The 17439-nt window shown below is 42.9% G+C and overlaps 1 protein-coding gene across 2 annotated transcripts; it reads right to left on the reverse strand.

Moving 5' to 3' along the window:
• Window positions 1-2942: 2942 nt before the first annotated feature.
• Window positions 2943-9763, reverse strand: ZNF572 (zinc finger protein 572). 2 transcript variants are annotated; one of them, XR_009449647.1, is made up of 4 exons: window positions 9623-9763; window positions 7762-7875; window positions 4222-6983; window positions 2943-4009 (listed from the first exon to the last, which is right to left on the reverse strand). XR_009449647.1 is itself a non-coding variant. In XM_059672733.1 (3 exons), exons 2-3 carry the CDS (start codon window positions 7838-7840, stop codon window positions 5467-5469), a joined length of 1596 nt encoding a protein of 531 aa, XP_059528716.1. In that variant the 5' UTR covers window positions 7841-7875; window positions 9623-9763; the 3' UTR covers window positions 2943-5466. The 2 variants fall into 2 exon arrangements, 1 of the variants encoding a protein (XP_059528716.1); XM_059672733.1 differs by having other exon boundaries at window positions 2943-6983.
• Between the last annotated feature and the right edge of the window lie 7676 nt (window positions 9764-17439).

The following is a 17439-nucleotide window of genomic DNA, read 5'->3' on the forward strand; positions in this document are numbered from 1 at the left end:
CGTCGCTGTGCTCAGAGTAAAGATACACTGACGTGCCTCGCCCCGGTTCTCTCAAAAGCAAAGACATGGGGTGGGGGGGGGGGGAGGCCATGGGGGTGTTGCGTTTGGGGCAGATTATGTTCAGAGACTGAGATTGCCTTCTCCAGATATTTACTTAACACGGGTTCGCTGTGGGCATTATAACTTACAATAGTAATATTTCACAGGCCAAGAGCATATAGGATACTGTCCTTTAAACTGGTAACATTACAAACCAATGGCAGATTTCACTACCGCACCAGGCAAAGGGGGGACGAGAGTCCAACTGCAGTGACGTAATAACTTTCTCCAGGTTTGTTCTTGGTGGAGTCCGCGCTCCCCGCCAGCCGCCAGCGTGGGTCCCTCGCTTGCCGGGGCCAGTGGCCGGGGGGGGGGGGGGGGGGGTTGCTCCTAAGGGTGTTGCAGGAACATGTCCCTGGTACACAGCACTGCCTACGGAGAATGGCCTCACCACGGCAGGCACACGTCCCTTCTCTTCCTGCTGCTGCTGCACAGTGTATGGCCACGGTCCCTGCCTGCCAAGGGCCGCCTGACCGCACCCGACCCAGTGGCTCAAGATCTCTCAGAGCTGTTTAGATAGGCCAGCGGGGAGCAGCTCTGTCCAAGCCACACACTCTCAGGAAAGCCTCCTAAGTTCCCGGTAACATCCCATTTGGAGGACCTGGGTGGCCCCGGTAGTCACGAGGGTCCTCACAAGTGAAGGAAGGACTCGCCCCCAATGCCTTGGGCAGGACCAGACTAAATGATTTCACGGGTCTTCTATGGTCCGAGGGCGGGCCGAACTTTCCCCACCCCTGATTTAAACTAAAGTCACCCATGGGTCAAAGCAACTCCACTGAAGTCATAAACAAGCTCATTTGAAATCATAACCAACACACACCAGGGGCCAAGAAGTAACACACAGAGAGGTGTGTCATACGTGCCCTGAGAGAGTGGGTGGACTAGGAACCGTGGAAACGAACAGGAGACAGTCCTTCACTGGCCAGGAGGGACTCAGGTAAGGTCTGGGGGCGTTAAACTTGAATTTGTTCAGGACAAGCGTGCTAATGAGAACAACAAAAGTGTGCAAGAGTCAGGGTGAAAGATGGCCCCTGTTATAAAATGATGAAACTTCCCTAGAATTTATTTTTAAATATATTTTATTGATTTCAGAGAGGAAGGAAGAGGGAGAGAGAGATAGAAACATCAATGATGAGAGAGACTCATTGATCGGCTGCCTCCTGCACACCCCTCACTGGGGACTGAGCCCGCAACCCAGGCATGTGCCCTTGACTAGAATCGAACCTGGGACCTTTCAGTCCGCAGGCCGACACTCTATCCGCTGAGCCAAACTGGCTAGGGCTTCCATAGAATTTAGTGAGGCCTGAGGTAAGTGCCTTGCTCACCCGTTATTTAACGGTGGATGACCAACTTTAAACCCTATGGCTCATGTACAAATCCTTTCCGCCGTTCGGAGCACAGCTGAATTGTCACCTTTTCCAAGTCTCCACTGACCCTCACCAAGTCACATCATAGTTTATTCATACCTTATTGTTCCAAGCTCTGACAGTACATCTAGGGTTAAGTCTTATCATCCCACTAGTCCCTATGTTCCTTGAGGGAAGGATCTGTGTCTGATAAATCAGAATCATCCACAGCATCAGAGCATCTACCACAATGCTTTGAACTTAATTTATCCTCCATAAGAATGTAGTTAACGAATGAATGAATGATGAATGACAGTAGTGTAGTAGGAAGACTGGGTGACTAGAATCAGGAGACCTAAATTCTGGCTGCCAGGAACCAGCTCTGTGACCTTGGAGAAATCAAAAGTCAGTCACCATGTGGGGGGGAGGGGGGGGGCATCTGTCTTCCTTGCCATCCTGCCCAACACTGCTGAATTTAAGGAAAGTATGGCACCAGTTACCATTTTCACCCCAAATACTATGTTTTCTCTGCTACTAAAATAATCGCCTGTCAAAACACTTTCCTGGGCATCACATGACCCCCAAAACAGCTTTCCTCAACTGTTCTTCCTCTTAGTACTTCTGGACTTTGGCCTCAGATCACTTCCCTAGTTCTTAGAGCAGCTTCTGCTGACAGTTACTGGAATTGTGCCCTGGGCTGCGTAAGAAAATATCCAAGTAATTCTTAAAATGATTCAACCAAAGTCTCACACAGCTGACCCTAACCCAAGAGAGGGGAAGGAATAGGCTGGGGAAAGATTATCCAAATAAGCTGCCTTAAAAGAGTTTTCAAGCATTTAAAGTTATTGACCTTGAATTACATGTTTTTCTCTCCTACCCCCTCCAAAAGGTATTTAACGAAATTATTTCACTGGAGTCATTTAAATTGATAAACATTTCTGGAAAGTGTAGGGCGCGGCTATGGGGTTAAGCCTCGGACTGACCTGTTGGCGAAGCGACAAACTTAGAGGGCACAGCCCTCTTAGCATAATTAGGCTTGACCTTCTGATGCTCCCTAGAGCTTATCTGGGAAGCTAATGGGCTGAGGGAGATGCAGCAAGTGCCACCAAAACAAGTGAAACTCACAAGAACACTAACTATGGTGACCACTACCTTGTTTACCTCTGGCTATAAAATAAAGGCTCAGCTTGCCTCTGGATCTCTCTCTGGGGCCTCAGCCAGGCACAGGAAGATCCGTCCCTAGACCAGCTTATTCTCTTTGTCATTTCTTCATCCTTCACCACCCTCACTCAGGCTTGTGAACCCTTGGCTGAGCTGGCTCAGCACAGGAAAGTAATTAAGTAATATGCCTTTAAAACTTTATGCCCTTTGACTCAATAATCTCATTGTTAGGAATTCACTCTATGGAAATAGAGATGTACACTGAGATTTGTGTAACAACACAAAGCAAAAAAGCAAAAGCAATCACAACCACCATACCAAAACAAAACCACCACCAAAAGACAAATAAACCCTGTTTACCGTAGTGTTATTTTTAATAGCAAACAACTAGACACAATATAAACATCCAACATCAAACAAATGGCTATGGTACATCATTCAATGCAATATTATGAAACCACGAAAAACCGCATAATAATTTAAAACAAGTAAATTGACAAATGATGTGAAATTAGGAAAAAAAGACAATAATATATGACAATTTGTGTGTGTGTGGGTGTAACGCACAATAATATATTAGAAAAGTGGTTATTGGTAAAGATCCCAGAACTTTCGTGGTAAGTGATCTCAGAGGAAAATGATTTCAGGTGATTTTTATTTTGTTGTTCATACTTTTATATGTCTTATACTTTTTTGTATATTTTAGCAACTCTGACTTTAATGATCAGAAAGTAAGCTATTTTAAGAGAAAATCTTCCACCTGTATTTGTCAGTCTAATCAACTAATACTTTTTTAAATCTGACCATTTATCCATGGCTCAAAATTAATCCTGACCCTTTTTCAACTAAAGCATCTACTTCATCCCACACTGTGTCAAATCCTAGGATATTTGTTGCTTTTACCAGTCAAGCAATGTTAGACCAGCAATCTATCTTAGCACCCACAAGCTACCTCTGCTTGTAAGTGGCCACATGCCCATGATGTTAATGATTGCCAAGCATCCTGTATCTTTTATAACCAAGCATTTGGACTATCCTTAGCCTTGACTTGATTCCTAGTTCATTGGGAGGGGAAGGTGGGAGAGGGAAGGAAGGGAAACAAAACAAATGATAGAAAAAACACACACTAATTTTGGGTTAGAATACAGTTGAACAAGGCAGAGGAGGTTAGGGTCAAAGAGAGGTAGAAAACAAACACGAAATGAAAGAGATAGGGGAGTAACAGGAAGGGTAATTTCCAACAGAAAAGGCAGCAGTTACCCAAATGCTTGCCATATTACGATACTGATGTGCTACATTATCAGCCTACTCACTCTTAGTCGTGAACTTCATGTTCACAGGATAAACAATAACAAAAGATTGTGCAATTTTAGTGGATCCAAAGGACACCCAGGTGTCTGAGGCTGCCTTCAAGATCAGGGGTCCTCAAACTTTTTAAACAGGGGGCCAGTTCACTGTCCCTCAGACCGTTGGAGGGCCGGACTATAGTTTAAAAAAAAACTATGAACAAATTCCTATGCACACTGCACATATCTTATTTTGAAGTAAAAAAACAAAACGGGAACAAATACAATATTTGTATTTGCATGTGGCCCGCGGGCCGTAGTTTGAGGACCCCTGTTCAAGATGATCCAACTGGCCAGTGTGACTAAGGAACAGGATTTTAAATTTCATCTTAATTATATAAATTTAAATAGACACAGGTGGCTAGTGGCTATTCTATTAGTGCAGTTCCAATACTACAAAAGTTAATGTTCAGCAATTGAAAATGCATTTTTTAAAAATGAATCTTTTCTTCCTTAAGACCCAAAGAACAGCCAGGAAATCAGATTATTTGTTCAAAAAAATCTTTCTCTGGATAAATCCCTGAGACCAGTAATGATTTATTGCCACCCAATCAGGAAAGAGAAAATAAGGCAATTCAACGGGTATCTCAGCTGCAGGCTCTTGGGTGTCATTTTGTTTACTCTCTGGGTTACACTTTAGGTTTTTTTTTCTTTCTTTTTTTAAATATATTTTTAATTGATTTCAGAGAGGAAGGGAGAGAGAGAGAGAGAAATATCAATGATGAGAGAGTCATTGATCAGCTGCCTCCTGCACACCCCCTACTGGGGATCAAGCCTGCAACCCGGGCATGTACCCTTGGCCAGATTTGAACCTGGGACCCTTCAGTCTGCAGACCAACGCTCTATCCACTGAGCCAAACTGGCCAGGGCACACTTTAAGTTTTCTTTTGAAGCTCTTCCTATTTTACCTTAGATCAAAACAAATTTCTTCTTTTTCTCCATCCATGGCAGTATCTCTCACTGGGCAGATTCAATGACCCAGTTAGTGATCTAGATCTTCCCATCCTCCCAAGAGGTTCACCTTTTCTAGATGTTTTGGCAAACAAACCAAAGAAACTGTGTAGGGAGCGGCTATAGGGCCAAGCCTCAGACTGACCTGTGGCAGAGCCTCATACAAGTCCCAGGTTGGAGGGCAGAGCCCTCCTAGCACAATTAAGCTTGACCTTATAGTCCTCCCTTGTTCCTAGGTCTAGTTAATGGGCTGTGGGAGGTGTATCAATTGCTGCCAAAACAAGGCTTGAGTAACAAAATAGATTATTGTAAACATGTTGACCACTCCCTTTGTTTTGCTTTGTGTGATCTGACTATAAAATAAAGCTTCAGCTTACAGGCTGTGTCACTGTTTCCTCATCCAGGCAGTGATCCACCTGGTCCCAAGTGTATTCTCTTGTCTGCTTTAATCCTTCACCGCCCCTCCTCAGGTTCCCGCCTGGCCGACGGGGTTCACTTTGTAGGGCAGTGATCAGAGAACACCTTCATAATAATGTCCCAAAAAGAAAAGTGGACTTTGGGACTTAAGAGGAAGATGAATTTGGGACTGAAAATGATGAGATGAGGGCCAGTTCCCCTGAACAGTCTTTCCAAGTCCATTCAGGAGGAAAATCTTCAACCTCAGGAGACCCAAAAGACTTTTGTATGTGAATTTTCCGATGCTGACTGAGATAGGCACTTCTGCTAAAGCATTTCTCACAGTCAGTACATTTGTAAGGTTTTTCTCCTATGTGGGTCCTCCGGTGCCTGATAAGGTTAAAACTTTGACTAAAGCACTCACTGCAATCAGGACATTTATAAGGTTTCTCTCCTGTGTGTGTCCTTTGGTGAATCACCAGGGTGGAACTCTGACTAAAAGTTTTCCAGCACTCAGAACATCTGTAAGGTTTTTCTCCTGTATGTGTCCTCTGATGTCTAATGAGATGGGAGCTGAGGCCAAAACTCTTTCCACATTCACAACATTTATATGGTTTCTCTCCTGGCTGGGTCCTACATTCTTCTATCACACTGCAGTTCTGACTCAAACTTTCTTCACAATCTGAACTTTCATAGGGTTTTTCTCCTGTGTGTGTTTTCTGGTGTGCTATGAGGTTTGAACTTCGACTGAAATTGTTCCCACATTCTGTACACCGGTAGGGTTTTTCTCCTGTGTGTATTCTCTGATGCTTTATTAGAGTAGAATTACAACCAAAGCTTTTTCCACACTCAGTACATCTGTAGGGCTTCTCACCTGTGTGTGTCCGCTGGTGGCGAGTCAGGCTGGAACTCTGACTAAAACCCTTTCCACAGTCAGGGCATTTGTAAGGTTTTTCTCCACTGTGAGTCCTCTGATGTTCTATTAGGACGTAACTGTGGCTGAAGCATTTCCCACAAACAGGACATTCATATGGTTTTTCACCAGTGTGTAATCTGTGATGCTGAATCAGATGGGAGCTGCTGCTGAAACTCTTCCCACACTCAGGACATTTATAGGGTTTCTCTCCTGTGTGTGTCCTCTCATGGATAATAAGATGGGAGGTATTGCTGAAGCTTTTCCCACATTCCCCACACTGGTAGGGCTTCTCTCCTGTGTGTGTTCTCAGATGTTGAATCAGGTGAGAGCTGTTACTGAAGCATTTCCCACACTCAGAACATTTATAAGGTTTTTCTCCTGAGTGGGTCCGTTGGTGAGCATGCAAATGAGAACTGTTATTGAAGCTTTTCCAACATTCAGAACATTTGTAGGGTTTGTCTCTGAAGGATGAATTCTGCTGGACAGGGGCACCAGCATGTTCTCCTGGGTCCCAACCCCCATCATTGGGTTTTTCTTCCTCTTTTCCTGTAGAATTTTCCTGATTCTCTGACTTGCCATTATTCTCATAGAAACCATCACGCCAAGTTTCATCTCCTTGGGACCCTGTCAGTGGTATTTCTTTTGTATCCTCATGCTTACAATTTTGTAGGCCATCTTTTTTAGACCATTTTGAGGCTCTCTCTTTAAGTTTATCTGCCTTACGGTTATGTTGTTGAACAGTTTCTAAATTATTCTTACTTTCATGTCCTGCAAAAATAAATAAATATTCTAAATATAGTTCCTAATCTCTGACAGGGAAATTCTGAATTGCAGTGGAAAGAGGAAATAACAAAGTAAAACCCTGTAAATCATTTTTTTTAAAGCTAGTTTTACTTAACATCAGAAGCAAATGAAATTTTTGTACTTAGTAACAACACTAATCAAGTATTTGAACAGTTGTCAGCAATTGCCAAGGGATGTATTCATTAAAATTAATTCACTAGTTTTATTCTTAAAGACCTAAAAGAAAAAAAGGGATCTGAGTAGGGGAGAAACTGAATAGGACACCATCTGAGGTGAAAACAAGACAATGTCTGAGTGTATACAGAAATAACTATGATAGCCACTACAGGCATACCTCATTTTATTGTGCTTAGCTTTACTATATTTCACAGATGTTGCATTTTTTACAAATTGACAGCAAATACCTGCACCAGATTATGACTTACTTTATTGAGATGCCTGCTTTATTGTGATCTAGAACTGAAACTGTAGTTTCTCTAAGGTATGCATGTATTTACTAAGAACAGTAGCTTTGCATATAATATCTCATTAATCCATATATGTGTGTGTGTGTGTGTGTGTGTGTGCGCACATATATGTAAGACAAATATCACATTTCTTTTTCTTAAAGAAAAAATTAAGGCTGTAAGAGTTAACACAATTAAAGTCTGTCTCATTCTAATGCCCTGTTCTCTCTACACACCCTATAGCACATCTTATAATGGATTTCCAAAGCATTCAGATCATCTTCTTGATCCCTCACCTGTAAAAGAGCTTTTCAAACTCTTCCTTTTGGTGAAGCATTTAGAATCTGAGACCAACAAGTTTTTCTCTTGCTCCATCACAATGATCACAACCACGTTATCGGTCAGAAATCCTGTGGAAGGAAACGGGTCACGTTGGGAGGTATTTGTTAAAATTTATTCTTCTTCCTTCCCAATCATCGTAACATAACAATTGTAGACATAGAATGGTCTGTTAATAATTCTGAAAATAAGAAATATGATCTTTAGAAGTCCTTTTAGAAAAAGCCTTTCTCATATGCAAGTGTTTAGAATTAAGAGTTAACCCAATATATCTTTTCCAAGGAAATAATTTAAAAAATTAAATTTTCACATTAAAATATGAAGATCAGGCTTCAAAAATAGAATGAATACAATACTAATTGTCCACTCAGAGCTTATAAACACTTTTAATGGGAAAAACAAAGTTTTTTTTATTGGGGCAGGGGAAAGGAACCAATCATAAGACTTCAAGGAATCAACATGCAAGGTAAAGAAGCCACTAAAGAGAAAGCACCCTGTTTAGTTTAGAAAGAATAACTTGGTCCTTAAAAGGATGAACCCTTTTAAGTCAATTTCAAAAGAAAGTTAGGATTTCTATAACCAGTAACAAGAAATTAGTGCAAAGCAGGACTGGGATAATAATTTTAAACAATAACCACTAACTATAAAAGAAAGCAAATGCGAGATCTCTTTCTTGCCTCTAAGTCTATCATAATCCCAGTATCCATTTCAGCCTCAACTTTATCTTCTTCGGGCAAATACAATCCCTGACCTACTTTAAGGGACCGAAAAATGTGATCTGTCACTGGAAGGCAGTTATGTATGAACTTGGCACCCGAGTTAAGATAGAAAGAATACATAACTTGGGAAAAATGAAAGCCTAAAAGAAAGATACACAGGTGTGCATATGAAAAACAAGAAAAAAGTTGACTACTACTGAAGTAAACTGAGTAACTTGCACATACTATTTCTCATTTAATTCTCACAATAACCCTCTGAGGCATATAAACGGTTACCAACATTTTATAGATGAGTTCAAAAAGACATCAAAAACTTTCCCAAGGCCACACAATCTGAGGGTGGGAGAGCAGGATTCAGTCCCAAGTCTATTTGGACACTGACTTTCACACACTCAGCTATTACAGTCAACTAGAGCAGGAAGCAGAGAGATGGGCATAACCCCAAACTTCAAATGACCCTCAAAGAAGGCCTTTATTGAGAATACATTGACTGGATGAGAACGGATTTACATCCCTAGACCTTATACCAAATGGGGCTGGCATTCCCTAAGCATCCTGAGCAATTAGGGGTGTGTTAAAAGGTGGAACCTGTCTCAATGTTTTGCTTTCTAAGTTACTACATATTTCTATCAAAGTCCTTACAAAGGAAGCGAGAGCCTGGGTAACACAACCCGTGCCAGCATGTTCCCTGCTAAGACACTATCACTTTTGACAGCAGAGGGGTCCTCGGGTGCACTGGCCTCCTCAAAGGGCAGCACACTCCAAGCCATCCATAGCCGGTACTAAAAGGCTGTCCTTAAGGTGGGTGTCACTCTATAGAGCAGGCCAGTCTTCACTGTCAGCGCCCAAAGGGGCCTTAGGATGGGGCCTGAGTGCACTGACCGAAGCTGGGCTAATTACGAACCCCTGGCAGGGACTATTCGCTGGGGTGCGCTGCGAGGTGAGGATCCAGGAGACCCGAGCGTCACCAGCTGACCAGACCCTTAAGGGACTCCCTCGCCCGCCGCAGCGGGACCCCCTCCGGGACCGCAGAGCAGCTTCCACTCCTGCCCGCAGCCCTCTGCTCCCTCCCACCCCCACGCCCCAAGAAGGAACTCACTGTTCTGGGGGCTACACACAAGGCGCCCTGCACCCCCCGCAGGCCCAGCAGTCCGGGAGGAGGGAGCCCTCTCCTTTTGACCCCACCAACCCAGGGTCCTAAACTCAAACCGCTAGACGGGAGCGAGAAGTGACCCGGCTGCCAGCGGAGTTTCCGGGGCCTCTCTAGGAAACGGCGGCAGCCAGCTCGTTGTTCTTAACTCTTAGGGCCCCGGACAGAAAGGAGGGAGCTGGTGGGGTTCATTCCCTTCTGTGATTCTCATCCCTCACACTAGTCAGGTTCCTGTAATAGGGGCCTGATTAGAGCATATGCTTTTCTTTGACCTAAGGGCATCATTACTTAACATCATCATTACAATCATTAGAATCAAAATAAATGGAGTATTTATTAAGCACCTATTCTTTCTGTTCTCACCGCTGTGGATACGTCATTTAGCTCCCTGTGAAACTTGAGGAGCTAAGGCATCCATCCACATATAAAACAAGTCGCTCACAAAGCACCGTTATTACTAATATTCGGAGAAACAGTTAACCTCTCCTCTTTTGTTACAGAGAAAATAGAAGCCAACCTCTTCATACCAAACTTGCAAATCTCTGTAAGTCTGCAACGGTCACACTCGCTTTCTTCCTTCCTGTTACATCAGAGGACTGGACCTTGCATTTAAAACAAGCCCTTTACTCAGTGGTTCTCAACCTTCTGGCCCTTTAAATACAGTTCCTCATGTTGTGACCCAACCATAAAATTATTTTCGTTGCTACTTCATAACTGTAATGCTGCTACTGTTATGAATCGTAATGTAAATATCTGATATGCAGGATGGTCTTAGGCAACCCCTTGAAAGGGTCGTTCGACTGCCAAAAGGGTCACGACCCACAGGTTGAGAACCACTGCCTTTACTGGTAGTGCTCACATTCCCTCCCACCTTCTTGGAATCCTTACACTATCAACTAACCTCTCACTTCTCACAGCTCCATCCCAAAATAGTCCCTCAGTTTTAATTATTTTCCTCACAATGTTTCTACTTTATCACTTGCCACTTACCTTTTAAGCCATTTCTCCTGCAGCAAAAACAATAAATCACTAAGATTATAATGACCTCCGTGTTGTTAGTGGGATCCTTCCTTCAGTTTAGACACTGCTAAAAACTCCTAGAAACACTTTTTTGAGGTGATAGCACACTGTCCTCCTTTTTCTCCACAATCTCTAGTCGGGCTCAAAAAACATGGTCCAAGTACAGGTCAGCAACTTACAAAAGGCCTTTTACACATTGTACCTGTGTGTCTTGAAGAACTTCTCTGCTAAACAGAAGGATACCAATGAGTCTTAGGGGTCTTGTCCCACAGCAACCACACAAAGAAGCCATGGCAGAGAAGGGCTTCTCTCATGAAGTTTTGTGGGTGTAGCTTTTGTCTAATAGAGTGAATTTTACATCAACATGCCAAAAGCCTCGAGATTTCTGAAAGTATTATATCAGCTGTAACTGAGGGCCACAGAGACAGCACAACATGATAAGAGATCTTTTGATCCCCCAAGTTTTACTGGCAGAAAGAAGGCTATGAAAACTACTCAGCCACAAACATGGGCTACTGTTGAAGGGAACCAAATTATGCTACTCCAAATACGCCTCTTTAACGTAAAAATTATTTTGAGCTGAGGGCAATCAAGAAGCAACAAATGCAGGGAAAGCTCTCTCTACCCTCCTCTTTTTCTGCATAAAGCAGGATATCAATGCTCCTTCACTGGAGATGGCTCTCGACTCCTATCAGAACCAGAGGAATCTGCAAACAAACGTTACTCTATTAGTTCCCCTCCCCCATATATTTACCTTCCTACAGTTTGCCTCCCTTGGAAGCCTAAAACTGCTTAACTTTGTCTTATCATTTCTCTATAGATGTGTTATTCTTTGTTGAAGATGTTATATGAGCCAGAGTTCTAAGTCATCTATTTGAGTTACTCTTTCCCTGAGTTTCTCCCATGTACATGGGGTGGGGCAAAAATAGGTTTACAATTGTTCCTATGGAAAAACAATACAATAATTAATAAATAATACAAGAATAAACTGTTTCATATACCGGTACTCACAACTGTAAACCTACTTTTGCCCAACCCAGTAAATGAGATAATACATGTTAATAAACTTCTGTTTGTTTTCGTTTTTTAATCTGGCTGTTTTGTTTTTTGTTAGGTGTGTCCAAGCTGAGAACATAGAAGGAAAAGGATTTTTTTCCTCTTTTCCACTAGCAATAAGAGAATATCTAAATTTCAGGAGCTTTCTGTTGAGCCTCGTTTTGGCAACTGTGTTCCTCCCACTGGATGCCAAACTGCTTGTGGTTTTCAGAACACAGCTTGCTCTTTCACGCTTTTGTGCCTTACTCTCTTCCACCATATCACTGCTTCTGGCACGTCTAGCCGTGTCCCTCTGCCTTCCTCTAGCTGTGTAGAAAATGTCCACTCCTCATTTCAGCTCACGTATCTTCTCCTTAGTTTAGTATCCTTTTACTCTCCCAGGAAGACTTAGACCCTTTCCCTCCCCAAACTGTATTCTGTTCATTAGATTACAGTGTTCTATGTCCCCCAAAATTCTGAACCAACTGAGAAATAGACAGGGGTATCAGAGAAGGATCAAAACGAACACCTTTGTGACAGGTAAAGCTGGATTGGAGCGTTGGCCTTGGGTCCAAGACTTCCTGCAGGTCCCCGTGCATTAGACTGGCTTACTCTCTCAGTTGTAGGACAGAGCAATCCTGCCCCAGAAATGTTATTGACCACATGCACAGGAAGCAGATAACAGGTAATAAATGTTCCACGGGCAGGAAGATCTTAGAGTCCCCAGATAAATCCCACACACACATACACACACACACACACACACACACATGTTCAGTCCTTTTTCCCCCTCTCTCAGCTATTAAATAAGTTGTTGATTCTGACCCCATAAGTGATAAGGGGTAAAGTTTGAGGCAGTGGAATGAAGGGCAGAAGATTTCCACAAAAATGGAAGTTCTTATTTTATAAAGCTGCAGAAATATGGGGATCAGAAAATAATGGCTCTCCTTTACATCTGTAAGATTCTTGAAGGTGCCTTTCAATAAACATCACAGACTGGATTCAAACAAGAATAAATGAACAAACTTGCTCACCAGGTTGTCTTATATTATAAACTATGTGGATATCTGTCATCCAGGTTAGCAGGAGAGTTCTCTGAACACAGGAATCCTGTTTTAGTCTTAAATTCCAAGCACACAGCACATGGTAAAATGCAATGGATACTGAATGGTTAAATACACTCCTAGGTTACAAGGTATAGACTGTCAGTGATGGTATATCCTATTGTGAAGCCTGGACAATTCAAGTCCCTTTATTTCTCCTTTCACTTTTCTTGTTTCCTTTGTTCTTTCACTCAATTATTCAGTAGATATGTAGTGTCAGTTACTATTGACTCCTACAGGGTCAACCTGAACTGAAGTTGGTGTAGATTCTCCTCACCCCTAACTGATTGATACAGGCATTGGCAGGTGAACTTTGGCCTTCCCCAGCCATGGCTGCTTTCAGGCATCAGTGTCAATGATAAAACAGTTCAAACTGTCTTCATAGGGATGCTCTAGGAGTGTTTTCCGCTTCAAGTTACAGTGGTTTAAGCCATAAGGAAGTTATTATTAACTTAAGAATGTCTAAGGCAGGCAGTGCGGGATGGATTAAACAGGTCAGTGATTTTTTTTCAAGAACCCATGCCATTTCACTCCTTACTCTCCATCATCCTCAGCGTTGTGATGGCATCGCCCCCTCAGGCTTCTCACTTCCTGGCTGCAAGATGGCTGCATCAGCTCCTCCCATCACACTGTATCACCACAGTATGCAAAGCAAGAAACAAAGGGAAGAGGACAAAATACTTTATTTTTATGTCCCTTTCTTTTCCTAAGGAAAAACATATTTTCAACCCCCCCTCCCTAGGCTTCCACTCCTGTCTCATTGGCCAGAAATTGATCCCATGCCCTCTGATTAGACCAATCATTGCAAGGGGGAATGGGATTGTTGTGATTGGCTGAGGCCAACATGATTTATCCTCTGGAACTGAACACTTTGCCCAAACCAGATTAGTAAAAAGGGGAAGACTGACGATAACAAACTGTCTGCCACGACAAACATGAAACAAAAGGAGAAGCTTCTGGACAGCAGTATCCACCAGCTTTCTGAAGGGCATGGATCTGAGATAACTCCTTCAAATATAACTCCAGTACTTTCACCCATGACCCCATCCATTGATGGACACTGGGACTGCTTCCATTCCTTGCTATTGTGAATAACATTGTAATTAACATGGAAGTATAGATATCTCTTCAAGATAGTGATTTTGTCTCCTTAGGATATTTACCCAGAAGTGGGATTGCTGGATCATATGGTAGTTCTATTTTTAATTACTTTAAAAGCATCCATACTGGGTTTTTAAAAAATATATTTTCTTTGATTTCAGAGAGGAATGGAGAGGGAGAAAGAGATAGAAACATCAATGATGAGAGATAATCATTGACCAGCTGCCTCCTGCACGCCTACACTGAGGATTGAGCCCACAACCCCGACGTGTCCTGACCAGGAATCCAACCATGACCTCCTGGTTCATAGGTCAAGGGTCAACCACTGAGCCATGCCAGCCAGAGCCATACTGTTTTTTATAGTGGCTGTACCAATTTACATTCCCACTAATAGTGTTTGCTATCTTGCCAGCATTTGTTATCGCTTGTCTTTTTGTTATAGTTGTCATAACAAGTTGTGAGGTAATATCTAATTGAGATTTTGATTTGCATTTTACTGATTATTAATGATATCCAGCACATTTTTTTGCAGTTGGCCATTTGTCCGTCTTCTTTGGGAAAATGTCTATTGAGGTCTATTAACCCTTTATTAGGTGTGTCATTTGCAAATATTTTCTCCCTTTTCACAAGTTGCCTTTACACTTTGCTGTTCAGAAACTCTTCAGTTTGATCTAATTTCACACTTTTGCTTTTGGTGTCAAATCCCCCAAATCATGCTCTTTCTCCACCACATGCGGACACTATCAGAAGCCATCTGCAAGCCAGAAACCTAACCATCTGACATCCTGCACTCCTTCTTCCGGCCTCCAGAACTCTGAGAGAATACATTTCAATTGTTTAAGCCACCCAGGCAGTCGTACAGTATTTTGTTATGGCAGCTCAGCTCGAGCTATGTGATCAGAACAGCTCACACTAAGTTGTCAATGGTGAGGTTTCCTTTTTTGCAGGAACATTTGCATTTTAAAAGAGAAGCTGGTTAAAATGATGGGCTCATTAACTGGCAGGTGGTACAGAGCCATCTGGTGAGGGGCAGTGTGATGTCATAATCAGCAAATTCTTTGCCTCATGTATAAGATTTGTGACCCTTTCCCAAGAAACTCAATTTTCCTAAGCTTCAGTAACTTGGGTACAGTGATGCCCGTGCTCCAGAGCTATGGGGATTGTTCTGAGTCCTTTAGTGGTCGGCTTTCTGAGGTGTCTGGTTCCTTTTCTTCTCTCCATCATGCCACCTCCCACTGCTTCCTGCATTATGTGGGGGTATATACAGAGCATAGCTACTGAAACAATCGCTGCTCCAAGTACATTTCGCTTGTTCAGTATCCACAGGATAGAGTGAAACAGAGCCGCGCCTTGGCTTAGGGAGAGAGGATAGGCTGGCACAGAGCTCCAAAGCTATTGGAAGCCCAAGAACCATAGGACCCCAATGCAGGGGCATGACGATATTGAAACAGATAGCAAAGGAGATTGCAACATGTTTTTTGAAGGTGGGTGGAAGGGTTGGGTGTGGGGGTTGGGAGGGGAGGAAATGTCCAGGATGATTTGATTCAGGTGCTAATGGCAAGTCAAGGACATCAATGGAGCAGAGTCTAGATTGCGCTTCTCGTTCTTTCCTGTTCACTCAGGATGGCACTTTCCTTATTCATATTAAATTCAATATTCTAAACTGCGTCAGCAGGTGGCTCCAGAGGCAACTATTTGGTGGAATTGCAGCAAAATGTAAATTATGCTGCAGAGAAACCCAACCTTGTATACTGATCCAAAGGAATCTTGACGCAGACATAAAGTGATATTGTTCCAACTAGATTAAATAGGAATAAACCTGAGTATAATAGGAGATTATGAGCATGGATACGCTGTCATGTGAACCATGTGAAATTACTAAAGAGAAACAGAGACTATTGTCCTGAGTGCCACACCACTCTCCAGAATGTTAAGGGTCAGTTTTCCTCCTTGGCCAGAGATTTTCTCTAAGGTTGGTTGTCTTCAAATGTTCTCATCGAGGCTCCCACCCAACTGCAAGTCAATCTTCCTCTGGAAGACAAAAGGTCAAGACCAGACAGGCTGCATTCCTAGTAGTACTATAGGAGAATTCCGTTCTGGGAGCCACGGAGTTGTAGAAACCTACAAAACTGGTCTCAAATTATGCAGGAACCTAGAAGAGAAGGGCACCATTTCGAAATGTGAGGTCTGAGTACGTGTCATGAAGCATGACATGCTATGAAGCAAGCGAAGGGCACTTGGTTCACTTGTAAATCCACCCAATGCTGGAAAAGAAGGGTGGTGACCAGCCAAAACTAAAATGGCAACATTTCTCCAGGACATCCTTCCACTTCCTCTTTCTGGTTCTAACCCCTTACTTCCAACTCTGCACCTGCCCTCCAATTTCAGATTAATCTACCATCAGTGAGCCCCTACCAGTTGTTACCTCTTTCAGCCCCTGCATTTAAAAATATGTATTTTTATTGATTTCAGAGAGGAAGGGAGAGAGAGATAGAAACACCAATGATGAGAGAGAATCATTGATCAGCTGCCTCCTACGCGCCACACACTGGGGATCAAGCCTGCAATCTGGGCATGTGCCCTGCCTGGGAGTCAAACCATGACCTCCTGGTTCATAGGTCAACGCTCAACCACCGAAGCACGCCAGTTGGGCTCAGCCCTTGCATTTCATTCTTTGTCTCTTAACCCATCCTTGTGGGTGCTGGGCAGGTTGAACAATATTTGTGGAATCACAGATCAAGCGTTGGAAGGAGGTAAGGTAAAGAAGAATAGTATTCAGTCAGTGCCTTTCCCAGCCCAGACACTGTCACATGTTCCTCTCACCTCACCCTCACAACCATCTATATGATATAGAAATTGGTATTGAATTTATGAACTCACTTCTTCTCCTGTTATTTTCTACTGTAGTGAACGAATGCTATTCCCAGGTAACAAGTTGCCCACACCATATTTTGGGCACCATCTTTGACTATAGCTTTTCCCTTACCCCATAACCAACCACTCACCAAATTCTGTTGATCCCACTCTTAAATAACTCAAACATGTCCACTACTCAGCTCTCTCACACTGTCACTTTCTTAGGTCAGCCCACCATCATTTCTTACCTAACGTGTTTCTGTCTCCAGGTTGGATCAAGTAGGGTATGTCTGGAGTAGGGGCAGTTGAGGAAGAGTGAAGTGCTGAAGAAATATCCTGATATTATCATTGCTTTTTAACAATATTAAACCAAATGATGGCATATGTGGGATGTTCATATTATTGTGCTTGGCACTGTAACTACTCAATACATAGGGCTGGTATTAATGTAGAAATCACATGCAAAAGACTTCTTGGTTAATGTATTTAATATTGTTACGCAGCTCAGCTAGCAGATCATGCTTTGTCTTCTTCTATTTCTACTAGAGGCCTGGTGCATAAATTCATGCACAGGTGGGGTTCCTCAGCATGCCCTGCAGGGATCAGGCCGAAACCGGCAGTCCAATGCCGCCTGACACTCCTGCTGCACAG

This window comes from Myotis daubentonii, chromosome 17 (assembly GCF_963259705.1).
Source record: "Myotis daubentonii chromosome 17, mMyoDau2.1, whole genome shotgun sequence".
Classification (NCBI taxonomy): domain Eukaryota; kingdom Metazoa; phylum Chordata; class Mammalia; order Chiroptera; family Vespertilionidae; genus Myotis; species Myotis daubentonii.

Coding starts and splice junctions, on each gene's coding strand:
- ZNF572 (XM_059672733.1), bottom strand. CDS start 7,840: ATGGAGCAAGAGAAAAACTTGTTGGTCTCAGATTCTAAATGCTTCACC. Junction 6,984..7,761: donor TTTGAAAAGCTCTTTTACAG/GTGAGGGATCAA, acceptor TTATTTTTGCAG/GACATGAAAGTAAGAATAAT.